This window comes from Trachypithecus francoisi, unplaced genomic scaffold, assembly GCF_009764315.1.
Source record: "Trachypithecus francoisi isolate TF-2019V2 unplaced genomic scaffold, Tfra_2.0 Lachesis_group0, whole genome shotgun sequence".
In the NCBI taxonomy this organism is placed as follows: Eukaryota; Metazoa; Chordata; class Mammalia; order Primates; family Cercopithecidae; genus Trachypithecus; species Trachypithecus francoisi.
This window is the reverse complement of record NW_022681453.1, coordinates 161,553,641-161,568,272: the sequence shown is the minus strand read 5'-3', so window position 1 is coordinate 161,568,272 and position 14,632 is coordinate 161,553,641. Positions and strand designations below refer to the sequence as shown.

Here is a 14,632-nt window from a genome sequence, read left to right as displayed (position 1 = left end):
AACTTAAAGCCCTTAGAAAGCCTAAGTAAAGAATACCTGCCTTCTGAACTTCGCCGGCACTGCTGTAGCTTCATTCAAGATAAGGAGAAAAGCAGTTTTGAGCAAGCCCTGCCCAATGTATCCATTAAAGTGTCTAAATTGCTTTTCATCTACTTTATTTCTCTTGGACAAAATGTGGGCATGCCCATGACACCTAAGTGAGCCACAGTTGTATGGGAACAGCTGGGGTGATGAGGACCCACCCTGAAGAAGCTCTTATCAATAACCACAGGCTGATGAGGAAATCAGTCCTCCATCATCCGCTGAACTTTCTGTTGCGTGTTCTTAGAGTAAAAAGGTCAATTACCAGAGACCTTTAACTAGCCCCTCCCCAGGACAATCACAGCTACCCCCCCGAGCATCCTAAATGTTTGCTGGAGAAAGACCATGACCTTTTTGTGTGGCGCCTCATGGTGTCTTCCCTGTCTGGCAGTCTCAAGGCCCCTCGTCGAGGCTCTGTCACTGACCACTTGGCAATCTTGGAGGGGTCTTCATGGTAGAGCCCTGACTGGTGAGCTCTCTTATCCCTGCTCCCTCCCTGCCATCTCATTATTAGAAAGGGCAGTTTCTTGCTTTAAAACCATGTGGTTTCAAACATATGGCAAACCTGGCAGACTGTCCCAGATGAACGGCTGCCTAGTGACTCCCAGTGACAAACAGAGCCCTAGAAATGGTCACAATGCTGAGGAGTTTGCCTTTGGTCCATTCTCCCACCAGGACTGGGGCCCTGATCCTGAAATTGATCTTCTCACTTTATCCTTTGGAGACTTTTTTCCTTTTCAAAACAATCCTTGGTGCTCTTTTTAACATAATTTTATCTGACTACATTCAGGGAAGGGAGAGAGGTAAGCATAGATCACATGGAGTGACTTGCCTTAGGGATGGCCAGATACATGACAATAGATTAACTAAAACAAATCACCAACCAATCCAGCCAGCTTTCCTCAGACAGAGAAACAAATTACAAAACTGTAAGGACCAGATATAGCCTTTATTTCCTAATGTTCAAAAACAATCCTGCCTTCTAAATCACAACTTTTAAAATTAACCATAAGGTTAAATAGTTTGAGTTATAAGATCTGTCCACTTCAAATAAGGATACCTTTTTATAAAGTACTTTATTGTGGTTTCACAGATTTCAAGGTGCTTCTACATGGCTTCAGGGACTCTCACAACAAACCCTCAGTGGGTCAGGGTCTTCTAAGATTAAAATATTAACACCAATGCATGCAAAGTAAAGTGAGGTACAGTGAGGTTAAGGCAAAGTGGCAAATGTTAAAGAGGCCCACAACACACAAGGGATCAGAGCCCAGGTCAAATTCTTGCTCCCCACCTCCACCCCTCCCCAAGAAGAAATTTATTTTTTATTTGTTTTTATTTTTAGAAAGAGTCTCACTCGGTCACCCAGGCTGGAGGCCATGTCATGATCACAGCTCCTGTAACCTCAAACTGCTAGACTCAAGCAATCTTCCTGCCTCAGCCTCCCAAGTAGCTAGGACTACAAGCATGTGCCACCACACTTGGCTCATTTTTAAATTTTTTTGTAGAGATGGGGGTCTCACTGTGTTGCCCAGGCTGGTCCCAAACTCCTGGCCTCAAGAAGGCACTAGATTGAATGACAACAGCTACAGCATTTCTTATTGAACTCAACCCTGTGTGACCCTTGAAATAATAAAACCCACTGATCAAAATAGATGCTATAATCTTTACCACAAGTGAATAATTAACCCTGTGCTCAAACTGCTACAAAAATATGAGATTCAAATGTTGGCGCCAATGAAGTTTGTATGAAGGAGAGTTTCTGCCGGTGGGATGTGGCAGTGCCACTCTCCTTACATCTTGGCTGTCAGCTTTTTGGCTTGGTCCTGCAGCTCCATTGTTGCGATTGCTGAAAGGTGAACTTCGTCAGGTCCATCTGCTAAACGCAAACTTCGGGTTACAGCATACCTGAAAAAGCAAAAGAACCAGGGATCACAGGGAGTTATGGAAGAGGAACATGGTACTTTGACGTCAGTCACTCTGATTGTAAAACAAAACTATATTAATTCTTAAATCCCACCAAGGTCATGGTAAGAAAAAGAGTACCAGGAAAATAAGCTAAAGGGCTTCTGCAATGCCATCTTAAAGTTCCCAACTTCGGAAAGTTAAATGGCAAAGTACAGTGGAGTTCATCTCATTCCTGGTTTCCTATAGTTTGCTAGATGTTGCTAGAACTTAGAACAGGCAGTGAATGGTATGATACTTTATATTTAGTTCTTTCTTAAGGGTAAAAATTGATGAAGGATGAGGCTCTATGTCCAGTGTGATAGAGAAGGAGACGCTGTAATTATGTATGGAGATAGACAGATGGGGAATGGAGAATGTTCCTGCCTCCCAGTAATCAGGATCTAGATATTAGATAGTCACTGACATGTACCGCTATAAATTCAGCGAAACCCCATGCTGTGTCTATGGCCCAGGAATCCTCGGTGGGTCACCTCAGTGTAAAAATTAACATAATTGAATGAAACGATTATTGTAATAATAAGAGCAACTATTTCTTGGCGTTGAGCTCTATATTAAAGTATGTATATCACTTCATTTAGCCTTTAATTACACTGAAACTAAATGTAAGCAATTCATGTCAAGGCATCTATAGATTTTTTACCTCCATGCCTATCAAATGTAGACAATTATTATTATTTTTTTTTTTTTGAGACAGAGTCTTGCTCTGTCGCCCGGGCTGGAGTGCAGTGGCCGGATTTCAGCTCACTGCAAGCTCCGCCTTCCGGGTTTACGCCATTCTCCTGCCTCAGCCTCCGGAGTAGCTGGGACTACAGGTGCCCGCCACCTCACCCTGCTAGTTTTTTGTATTTTTAGTAGATACGGGGTTTCACTGTGTTAGCCAGGATGGTCTCGATCTCCTGACGTCGTGATCCGCCCGTCTCAGCCTCCCAAAGTGCTGGGATTACAGGCTTGAACCACCACGCCCGGCCGTAGACGATTCTTAAATGACATCTACTCACATGTTGGCCAGAGGGTAATCCTGGGAAAGACCAGCACCTCCGCACACCTGGATGGCCCAGTCAACGATTTCGCAGACAGCCCGTGGGGCAGCCACTTTGATCATTGCAATCTACATAAGCAAGATATGAAAAGAATGCTTTTTTCTTAGACTATACACAATGTGGCAAAACTGGGAAATGAAACAAGGGAACTTTCCCACACCCAAGTCACCACTCAAACAGGATCTTTAACAAAAGCCAACAAAGAGATCCTGCTGCAATGCAGTTAATGGCCGTATTTCAGTCAATACAGACCCTCTGGAAAGAGACACCTCTTCCAAATCACATTTTATCCATTTATTTCTAACTTGCCTTGTTTCCAAAAGGATTTCAGGCAGCTGATAAATCACACTCATTACCTTAGGGATCATAAATATCGTCCAAGGGCCTTTGTGCCACTAATCAGTTTTCTTTTAGCAGTTTTATGGGCTTTTAGAATTAAATGATTATGTCTTTATTTCATATAAGCCAGAAACATAAGAAAGCAGAGGATGGGAGGTCTCTTCCATGAAACATTTACCATGTAGCAGTATCATGCTGTGCATTTTTTTGTTTTGTTATTTGAGACAGGCTCTCACTCTGTCACCCAGAATAGAGTGGAGTGGCTATTCACAGGCGTGATCATAGCTCACTACTCATGCCTCAGAATCCTGGGCTCAAGCTATCCTCCTGCCTCAGCCTCCCTGGGACTACAGGCACATGTTACTATGTCGGCTATTTTTTTTTTTTTTTAAGAGACAGGGTCTCACTATGTTGCCCAGGCTGGTCTCGAATCCCTGGCCTCAAACAATTCTCCCACCTCCACCTCCCAAGTAGCTGGGATTACAGGCCAGAGCCACTGTGGGTGGCTGCTGCACATTCTATGTATATCATCTTGGTTACTCTTCACAAGAACCCTAGGCCTTAGGCAGAAAGGTTAAGTACTTTACCTGTGATCACAAGGCTAGCAGAAAGTGGCAGAGTGGGTGCAGTTCCAGGGCTGTGTAAAACCTATGATTTCCCCCACTCTTTGTTGCTGTATCTTAAGAATGCTGAAGATACTCTCCCTCCCGAAAATCATTCCCTAAAGCACTTGCTAGGAGACTAGCAAGTGACAGGCATTTATAATTTATAATCCAAAATCACATGGGGGCTTCCAATATTCTGAGTGCCATCAAGATGCCATGAAAACTGAAACGTCCAACAGGTGGAGAGAACTGGAGAAGGCTCAGCAGTTGGTGGTCCAAGGGGAGAAGGTAGCCTCACCTCCTTCTTAGCGCCAGCACTGCCCAGAGTGTCAATGCTGTGAGCGGCTTTCAGAGTCAACAAGCGGATCTTCTCAATGGCAATGCGGCTTTCAGCAATCCGGTGAGCCACAACCTCCTATAGGGGAGCAAAAGGCACCAAATGAAGGAGGAGCTAAGCTGTAACAGTCTTATAGTTTGGTGAAAACACTCTCTCAGCCAGAGATTGTTCACAAGCTTTACTCTAAGTATTTTTAAATGGAAGAGTTAATTCATTTGATACACACCAGCCTAACCACATACCTGTGGAATGCTACAGTTAAAATTGAAATATTTCAGAAAGACGTTTTATTTTCCCAGAAAAATCATTTATTTTGGATATCTTAATGTCTAAGGTAAAGATGGCTGAACTAAGCAACTGCCTTACTGCCAAACCACTCAAAGGCCCTCCTGAATGCTAATTGCCTGCTGTCATGGAAGCGTGGCTAAATGTATGGTAGTGAAGCTGCTTATAGGTAAACTAGAAAATTCTCAGGACAATTTCAGTGTGGGGACAGTTCAGCAGCAATCTGCTGTGCTGTCAGTGTTATTTATTTAAAATGACCTTTCATTTGGTGGACAGTTGAATTATAATACATGTATAGATTGGAATAACCACAGTCAAGAACACAGAATAGTTCCATCTCCCACAGAACTCCCTGGTGCTGCCCCTTTTTAGTCACAGCCTCCTCCCACTCCTAACCTCTGGCAACCATTAATAGGTTCTCCATCACTATAGTTTTGCCTTTTCCAGAATGTCATATAAATAGAATCATACAGCATGTGTTGTTTTAAGACTAACTTCTTTCATTCAGTTTAATGCCTTTGAGCTTCATCTAAATTGTTCTGTGTATCGACTGTTCATTCCTTTTTATTGCTGAGTAGTATCTGAGTAGTATTCCATTGTAAGTATGTACCAGTTTGTTTATCTATTTGCCTGTTGAAGGACATTTCAGTTGTTGCCAATTTTTAAATTTTATTTATTTATTCTTTGAGACAGACTCTGGCTCTGTCACCCAGGCTGGAGTGCAGTAGCACGATCTCAGATCACTGCAATCTCCGCTTCCTGGATTCAAGTGATTCTCCTGCCTCAGCCTCTGAGTAGCTGGGACTACAGGCACCCGTCACCATGCCTGGCTAATTTTTGTATTTTTAGTAGAGGCAGGGTTTCACCATATTGGCCAGGCTGGTCTCGAACTCCTGACTTTGTGATCTGCCCGCCTCGACCTCCCCAAGTGCTGAGATCACAGGCGTGAGCCATTGCGAGATTATTCATAGAGCTTCTGTGCATTTGTATATGGGTTTTTGTGTGGACATGTTGTCATTTTTTAAAGTAGATAGCAGGAGTAGAATTGTTGGGTCAGTGGTAAATATTTATTAAGAAACTGACAATTTTCTAGAGTGGTTGTACATTTTGCATTCCTACTAGCAGTGTATGAGAGTCCCAGTTGCTCCACAAACGATCAGCACTTAGTATCATATTTTATTGTAGTCATTTTAACAGTGTGCAGAGATATCACGGTTTTAATTTGCATTTCTGTAATGGCTATTGCTATGAATCCCTTCAATGTACTGATTTGCCATCTCTATACCTCTTTGGTGACATGTCTGTTAAAGTCTTTTGTCCATTTTTTAATTGGGTTGTTTTTTTACTATTTGATTTAGAGAGTCCTTTATATATCCAGGACACTAGTCATTTGCCATATGAGCAATTTGTCAATTCTTTCTTTTATGGGTCTTGCTTTTGGTGCATGTTTAGGAACATTTTACCTAATCCCGGAAAATGATCTTTCCACTACGTTTTCTTCTAAAAGTTTACAGTTGTACCTTTTACATTTGGATCTATGATCCATTTAGAGTTAAAACTTTGTGTGAGGTGTGTGGTTTAGATCAAGGGTCACTCTTTTACCTATGTATGTCCAATTGCTGCAACACTATTCACTGTAAAGATGTAACTTTCTCCATTGAACTGCCTTTGCACCTATATAAAAAATCAATTGGCCTATATTTCTATGAATCTATTTCTGGACTCTCTCTTATGCTCCAAAGATCTACATGTCTTTTGCTTACTGATTACTGTAGCTTAGAGTAAGTCTTAAGATTGGGTAGTGTGATTCACTGAGCTTTCTTCTTTTTCAAATTCTTTTGGCTACTTTAGTTTTTTTTGTATTTCCATATAAATTTTAGGATCAGCCTGTCTTTATCTATAAAAACATCCTTTTGGGATTGTGTTTGGAACCGCCTTAAGTCTGCAGATCAGTTTGAGGATGGTTAACATCTTTAATCTGTTAGTCTTCTAATCTACATATTTACTTAGGTCTCCTTTGATTTATTTTATCCCTTTTAGTGCATGTGGATATTGTACGTGTTTTGATAGAGTAGTACTTAAAAACAAAACACTATTGTAAATGGTATTTTAAAACTTCCAGTTCCCCGTTGTTCACTGCTTGTATATAAAACTAAAATTGTTATGTATGGACCCTGTATCCTGTAACTTTGCTAAACTCACTTATTAGTTCTGGGAGGGTTGTTTCGTTTTGTTTGATGTGTTCCTTAGGATTTTGCATACACTCACATTGTCATCTACAAGCAGGCCCAGTTTTACTTCTTTTTTCCCCAACTACATGCTCTTTTTTTCTCTTGTTTTACTGCACTGGCTAGGAATTCTTCTATGATCATAAATTGGAATAGTGAGAGTGAACATTCTTGCCTCATTCCCAGTTTTGGGGGAAAAGCATTTAGTCTTTTATCATCAAGTGTGATGTTAGATTTTAAAAAATACTCTCTATAAAGTTGAGTAAATTCCTTTGTATTCCCAGTTTGCTGGGAGTTCCTATCATAAACAGATGCTGAATTTTGTCAAAAATGCCAAAGCATCAATTGATATGATGATGTGATTTTTTAATGTTCATGCACTTTTCACTGTTAGTTTGGCAGATTATAATAATTTATTTTAAATTATCAAGTTATAGATATGAATCAGGCTTGCATTTGTGGGATAAACCCTACTTGACTATGCTGTATGATTATTTTTACATACTGCTAGACTTTATTTGGTAATACTTTGCTGGTGGTTTTTGCATCTATATTGGTCTATGATTTGTTCTTGTCTGGTTTTGGATTAGGATAATTCTGGCCTCATAAAATGAGTTGACGTGTGTTTCCTCCTTCTCTATTTCTGGAAGAGATATGTAAAACTGGTGTTATTTCTTCTCTGTTTAGTAGAATTTACCAGTAATACCATCTGGGCCTGAAGATTTCTTTTTTTCAGGAGCTTTTTAACTTTGAATTCAATTTATAACAATAGTTGTAGAACTATTCAGGTTGTCTATTTCATCTTCAGTGAGTTTTGATAGTTTGTGGGATTTGAGGAATTGGTCTACTTCATCTAAATTGTTAACTTTATGTGTTTTGTACACATACTAGAGCGTGTGGGTCCCAAGTCCTAGATCTGGAATGGAGGAGACTCTGCTTCCGCCTTGGCTCCAGGCCCCATTCTCCAATCCATGTTTTCCCAGAGAGCTCTGCATTGTGGCTTACAGACAGCCTACGAAAATCAGACTAAGAAAATCAGTATGTCTGATATCCTCTGCTTCTAACAAGGATGGAATCGATATATTTTTCCCTATTCCTTCTGTTAAGTACAACTAATAACCCTGGGCATTATCTATAAAACAAACTTAAGAAGACTCTGAAAGGTAGAGAAAAAGTAGTCTTCAGGTCCAAAATAATAACCTAGTGGTGTGTTTCGGAGGTTTTCTTTTTGCCTCATATATCTCAGCTGCTGAGATTCTTCCCAGCAGCTGAAGAATCTAGTAACCTGGAAATGTCAGTGAGCACAGACCAAAACAAAACAAAAACATAAAGCACCCCAACAAAAGCATAATCTCTCTAACCAAAGGATCAGCAAAGGGGCAGCCTAGCAAGTCAAAAATCTTTTAGAGAATAACCACCTTACTCCAGCCAAACACCACAGAAAAAACACTGGCCCCCACCCCTCCTCACACCAGCAAAGACAGGATGGGGAGCACAGGCTTCCACCCTGGTAAGCACTGTAATGAGGTGCCCCAATACCCCTCCCAGGAAGGTATCAGACAGTGCCAAGTAAAAACCTGAGGCTTTCCTCCCCACTGGCCAGTAGTAAGTCCCCCTGACCCATCTTATGAAGTGTTAGTGCCGTCCAAATGGGATGCCCGGACCTTCATCCCGCCTGGCAGTATGAGGGCATCATCCTCTTCAGATACTGATGGAAGCTGGGAGGGAAACCTGTACTTCTCTCTCTGCCTAGCAGTAGTGAGGTGATGCCACTCCTTTCTCTGACTGAACTCAGGTGTCAAAGAAGGCTAATTAAAATAGCAGCTTTAAAAAGGTCCAGAGTCTCACAATATAAAACTATTCAGGTTTCAATTTTAAAAATCACCCATAATACCAAAAACCTGGAGCAATTCAAAATGAATTTTTAAAAAATCAAGAGACACAGTGATATCGTTTGGATGCTTGTCTCCTCCAAATCACATATTGAAACATGAAGGTGGAACTTAGTGGGAGGGTCATGGGGGAATATCCCTCATACATGGTTTGATGCCTTCTCTTCAGTAATGAGTTCACAAAAGATCTGATTGTTTAAGAGAGTCTGGGACGTCCTCCCTTATCTCTCTTGTTCCCTCTCTTGTCACGTGATGTGCTGGCTCCCTCTTTACCTTCCACCATGATTGTAAGCTTCCTGAGGCCTGCCCAGAAATAGATATTGGCACTAGACTTGTACAGCCTGCAGAACCATGGGTCAAACAAAACCTCTTTTCTTTATAAATTACCCAGTCTCAGGTATTCCTTTATAGCACTATAAAATGGACTAACACACCCAGATAACAGAGATGTTAGAATTGTTGACAAAATTTTAAAGCAGCCATGATAAAAATGCTTCAGTGAGCAGTTACAAACACAACTGAAGCAATTAAAAAAATTGAAAGCCTCAGCAAAGAAATAGAAGATGTAAAGAAGAACCAAATGGGTATTTTATAAGTAAAAAACATAACAGTTCAAATAAAAAGCTCAGTGGATGGGTTCCACAGCAGAATAGAGGGGACAGAGGAAAAAAATCAGTGAACTGGAAGATAGGACAATAGAAACAGCCCAACCTAAACCACAGAGAGAAAACAAACTGGAAAAGAAAAAAAAGAAGAAGAAGAACAGCATCATAGGAACCTGTGGAATTACAACAAAAGATCTACCATTCACATCACCAGATTCCAGGAAGAAGAGAAACAGTAAGGCTGAAAAAGTACTTGAAGAAACAATGGCTGAAAACATCCCAAATTTGGCAAGAGACCTAAACCTGAAGATTCAAGGAACTGGGGTGAATCCCAAGCAGCATAAATCCCAGAAATCCATACCAACAAACATCATAATTAAATTTCTGGAAAAATAGAGATAAAAACATCTTGAAAGCACCAGAGAAAAATGACATCTTATCTACAGCAGGGAGATATATATGTCAGAAGGAAGTAGCACAATATTTTTCTAATGCTGAAAGAAAAGAAACTTATATCCAGTGGGGATATCTTTCAGGAATAAAGAAGAAATAAGACATTCTTAGATGAAGCAAAACAGAATTTGTCACTTTTAGACTCTAAAAGAAAGGTTAAAGGAAGTTCTCTAAATGGAAAGGAAAAGATAAAAGAAGAAACCTTGGAAAATCAGGAAAGAAAGAACACAATAAGCAAAAATATGGCTAACAAAATTCGTTTGCTTTCTTCTCTAAAATTTTCTAAAGTATATTTGACAGTGGAGGCAAAAATTATAACCCTGATGTTACTCTAAATGTATTTAGAGAAAATAATTAAGACAATTATATTGTTTATTTATTTAGAGACAGAGTCTTACTCTATCTACGAGGCTGGAGTGCAGTGGGGTGATCTCAGCTCACTGCAACCTCTGCCTCCTGGGTTCAAGCAATTCTTGTGCTTCAGCCTCCCGAACAGCTGGGGTTACAGGTACACGCCACCACGCCCGGCTAAGTTTTGTGTTTTTAGTAGAGACGGGGTTTCGCCATGTTGGCCAGGCTGGTCTCGAACTCCTGATCTCAAGTGATCCACCCGTCATAGCCTCCCAAAGTGTGGGATTACAGGCATGAACTACTGTGCCAGACCCAAGACAACTGTATTATAAATGGGAGAGTAAAAGGAACTTAAAGGAAGGTAAAATGTCTATACTTGACTCAAACTGGTAAAATGATGACACCAATAGACTTTAATAAGATCTAGAGAGAAAGGTAACTAGATAGATAAATAAACATGTATATGTAATACCTAGAACAGCCACCAAAAGAGCTATACAAAAAGATACACTCGAGAAATATTATAAATAAATCAAAATGAAGTGCTAAAAATGTTAAATTAACCCACAGGAATGCAGGAAAAGGAAAACAGAAAAGCAATAACCAGAGAGAACAAACAGAAAACAAAAATAAAATATCTGATTTAAGCCCTAACATATCAGTAATTATAAAGACAAAGATTGATAAAGTGGATTAAAAATATGACCCAACTATATGTCATTTAGAAGAAATATACATCAAATATAATGATATAGGGCCAGGCGTGGTGGCATCCACAACAGGACATCTACAAAAATGCTATAGCTAACATTATACCTAATATTCCCCTAAGACAGAGAACAAGGTAAGAATGTCAGTTCTCACCTCTCTTATTCAACATAGTACTAGAAGTTCTAGCCAGTGCAGTAAGACAAAGGAAGGAGACAAAAAGCATGTATATCAGAAAAGAATAAAGAAAACTGTTCCTTATTTACAGATGACATGATTATCTATGTAAAATTCCAAGCAATCTACAAAAAACTCCTAGAACTAATAAGTGAGTTCAGCGAGGCCACAGGGTATGAGATAAACATACAACATGGTGAAACCCTGTCTCTACTAAAAAGACAAAAAAATTAGCCAGGTGTGGTGGCAGGCACCTGAATCCTAGCTACTTGGGAGGCTGAGGCCAGAGAATCACTTGAACCTGGGAGGCGGAGGCTGCAGTGAGCCGAGATCATGCCATTGCACTCCAGCCTAGGCAACAACAGTGAAACTTCAGCTCAAAAACAAAACAAAACAAAAAACTAAACTTCTATATACTAGTAATAGACCCTGAAGTTAAAAACACAATACTTATTATAATTGCTCAAAACTGAAATACTTATGTATAGGACTTGTATGCTGAAAACTACACACAGATGAGACGATGTGTGTAGATGATGAAAGAAACCAAGGAAAAGCTAAATAAACGGAGAGATATACCAGGTTCACAGAACAGAAAACTCTACATAGTAAAGATATCAATTTTTCTCAATGTTTGCAGATATAGACAAGATTATTTTTAAATTATATGCAAAGGCAAAGGAACCAGAAGAGCTGAAACATTTTGAAAGAGAAGTCTAAACTGAGAGGAATCAGTCTAGCTTATTTGAAGATTAATTATGTAACCACAGTAATCAAGACTGTGTGGTGTTGGCAGAGAGACTGACACATAGCTAATTAGGACAGAAGAGACAGCCCACATATAAACCCACACAAATAATGTCTGACTGATTTTTGAGAAAAGCATGAAAACAGTTCAATGGAGGAAAGATAGCCTTTAAAAAATGTTGCTGAAGCACTTAGACATCCACAGGCAAAAAAAAAAAAAAGAACCTTGACCTAAGTTTCATACAAAAATTAACTCAAAATGTAAGCAGACACAAATGTAAAATGTGAAACTTTTAGAGACACATTATAGGAGAAAATCTTCAGAATATAGGATTAGGCAGAGTTATTAGACTTGACACCAAAAGCATGACCCATAAAAGCAAAAATTGACAAATTAGAGTTCATTAAAATTAAACACTTTTGTTCTGTGAACGACCTGGTTAAGAGGATGAAAAGACAAGATACAGAGTAGGAGAAAATATTTACAAACCACATATCTGACAGGATAGTATCTAGAATCTAGAAAGAACTCTCAAAATTCAATAGTAAAAAAAGTGATCTAGGACATGGACACAGGACATGAACCAAAGAGGATGCAAGATGGCAAATGAGTACATGAAAAGATGCTCAACATGATTCACCCACAGGGCAACTGAGATTAAAGCCACAATGGGTGGTTTTAAAACCACAAACCCATCAGAATGGCTAAAATTAAAAAGTAGTAACACCACCATATGCTGGAGGGGATGTGGAGAAACTGAATCACTCATACTCAGTTGGTGAGAATAAAAAATAGAAAGGTTTAGCAGTTTCCAAAAAAACTAAACATGCAACTACCACATGACACAGTAATTGCACTCGTGGGCATTTATCTCTGAGAAACGAAAACTTATATTTACACAAAAGCCTACACAAATGTTTACAGCAACTTTATTTGCAATAGTCCAGACCTGGAAACAACCCAGATGTCCCTCAACAGACAAACAGTTAAACAAACTGTAGTATATCCAGACTAAGAAATACTACTGAACAATAAAAATGAACCAACCACTGATAAACACAACCTAGATAAATCTCCGAGAAATTATGTTGAGTGAAAACAGCCAGTGTCAAATGTTTTCATACTGTATGATTCCATTCTTGGAATGACAAAATTGTAAAATGAAGAACAGATTAGTGGTTGCCAGGAGTTAATGAGAAGGCTGGGGTGGAAGCAAACTAAATGTGGCTATAAAAGGGCACCATGAAAGATCCTTGCAGCAAATGGAATGCTCTGTATTCTGACTATATTCATGGCAACATCTTGGTCCTGATACTGTATTCTAGTTTTGCAAGAGGTTACCATTGGGGAAACTGGGCAAAGGATTCAAGAGATCTATATGTTCTTATACCTGTATGTGAAACTGTAATTATCTCAAAATGAAAAGTTGAATTTAAAAATGGTACTTGCTTCTTGTTTAGCTTAGAAAACATTCTCTGAGTTTTCCCAATTTGTCAGAACTTGTAAGAGAAGCAGGGAGGTAAGTGGAAAAACATTAAAATCAAGCCTCACCGTAAGTCTCACAGGCAACCAAACATTCAGAATTCCTCAATGAAACCCAGGGAGCATACAAAATGCATCCGGCGAGCTCTAATGAGTTTTTTGGTTTCCAGTTCTAAACACAGAACTGAGTTGGTCTGAGTGTCGCGGGTTATTGTTAAGCTAAACACAGAATTGGTTTCCAATTCTAAATACAGAATTGGTGTTTACACTGAAGAAAAACGTTCATTAAGATGACTTAAACCAGCAGACAATTACAGTGCTTTGATTCAAGCCATATTAACCTTCCATACCTGTGTTTTCCAGATTATATTTACATTTTATTTTATTTTTTTCTGATGGTAATCATATATTTTTTATTTTTTATTTTCTAACTTTTCTTTTAAATTCAGGGATACACGTGCAAGTTTGTTATATAGATAAACTCATGTCATGGGGGTTTATTGTACAGATTTTTTATTTCGTCACTCAGGTATTAATCCTAGTACCCATTAGCTATTTTTCCTGACCCTTTCCCTCCTCCCACCTTCCACCCTCTGGTAGGCCACCATGTCTGTTATTTCCCTTTATGTGTCCATGTGTTCTCATTTAGCTCCCACTTATAAGTGACAAAACGTGGTATTTAGTTTTCTGTTCCTGCGTTAGTTTGCTAAAGATAATGGATAATGACCTCCAGCTCTATCCATGTTCCCACAAAAGAAATCAACTTATTCTTTTTATGGCTGCATCATGTTTCATGGTATTTATATACCACATTTTCTTTATCCAGTCTATCATTGATGGGCATTTAGATTTATTCCACGTCTTCACTATTATGAATAATGCTGTACTGAACATATGCATGCATGTGTCTTTATAGTAGAACATAGAACGACTTATATACCTTCACTTATATATCCAGTAATGGGATTGCTGGGTCAAATGGTATTTCTGTTTTAAGTTCTTTGAGGAATCCTCACACTGTTTTCCACAATGGTTGAACTCCTACCAAGAGTGTATAAGCCTTCCTTTTTCTCCACAACCTCACTAGCATCTGTTATTTTTTGACTTTTTTTTTTTTTTTTTTTTTTTTTTTTTTTTTGAGACGGAGTCTTGCTCTGTCGCCCGGGCTGGAGTGCAGTGGCCGGATCTCAGCTCACTGCAAGCTCCGCCTCCCGGGTTCCCGCCATTCTCCTGCCTCAGCCTCCCGAGTAGCTGGGACTATAGGCGCCCGCCACCTCGCCCGGCTAGTTTTTTGTATTTTTTAGTAGAGACGGGGTTTCACCGTGTTAGCCAGGAT

At 39.4% G+C, this 14,632-nt stretch overlaps 1 protein-coding gene across 2 annotated transcripts in view; it reads right to left on the bottom strand.

Moving 5' to 3' along the window:
- Positions 1 to 1,011: 1,011 nt before the first annotated feature.
- Positions 1,012 to 14,632, bottom strand: part of ACAD11 (acyl-CoA dehydrogenase family member 11) — a 93,379-nt gene continuing 79,758 nt past the window's right edge. For both annotated transcript variants that reach the window (XM_033212664.1, XM_033212665.1), the window contains 3 exons: positions 4,329 to 4,445; positions 3,045 to 3,154; positions 1,012 to 1,986 (listed from right to left, as the gene is read on the bottom strand). In XM_033212664.1, coding sequence (XP_033068555.1) covers positions 1,872 to 1,986; positions 3,045 to 3,154; positions 4,329 to 4,445 — 342 coding nt within the window. In that variant the 3' untranslated portion in view covers positions 1,012 to 1,871. The remainder of the gene's footprint in view (positions 1,987 to 3,044; positions 3,155 to 4,328; positions 4,446 to 14,632) is intronic.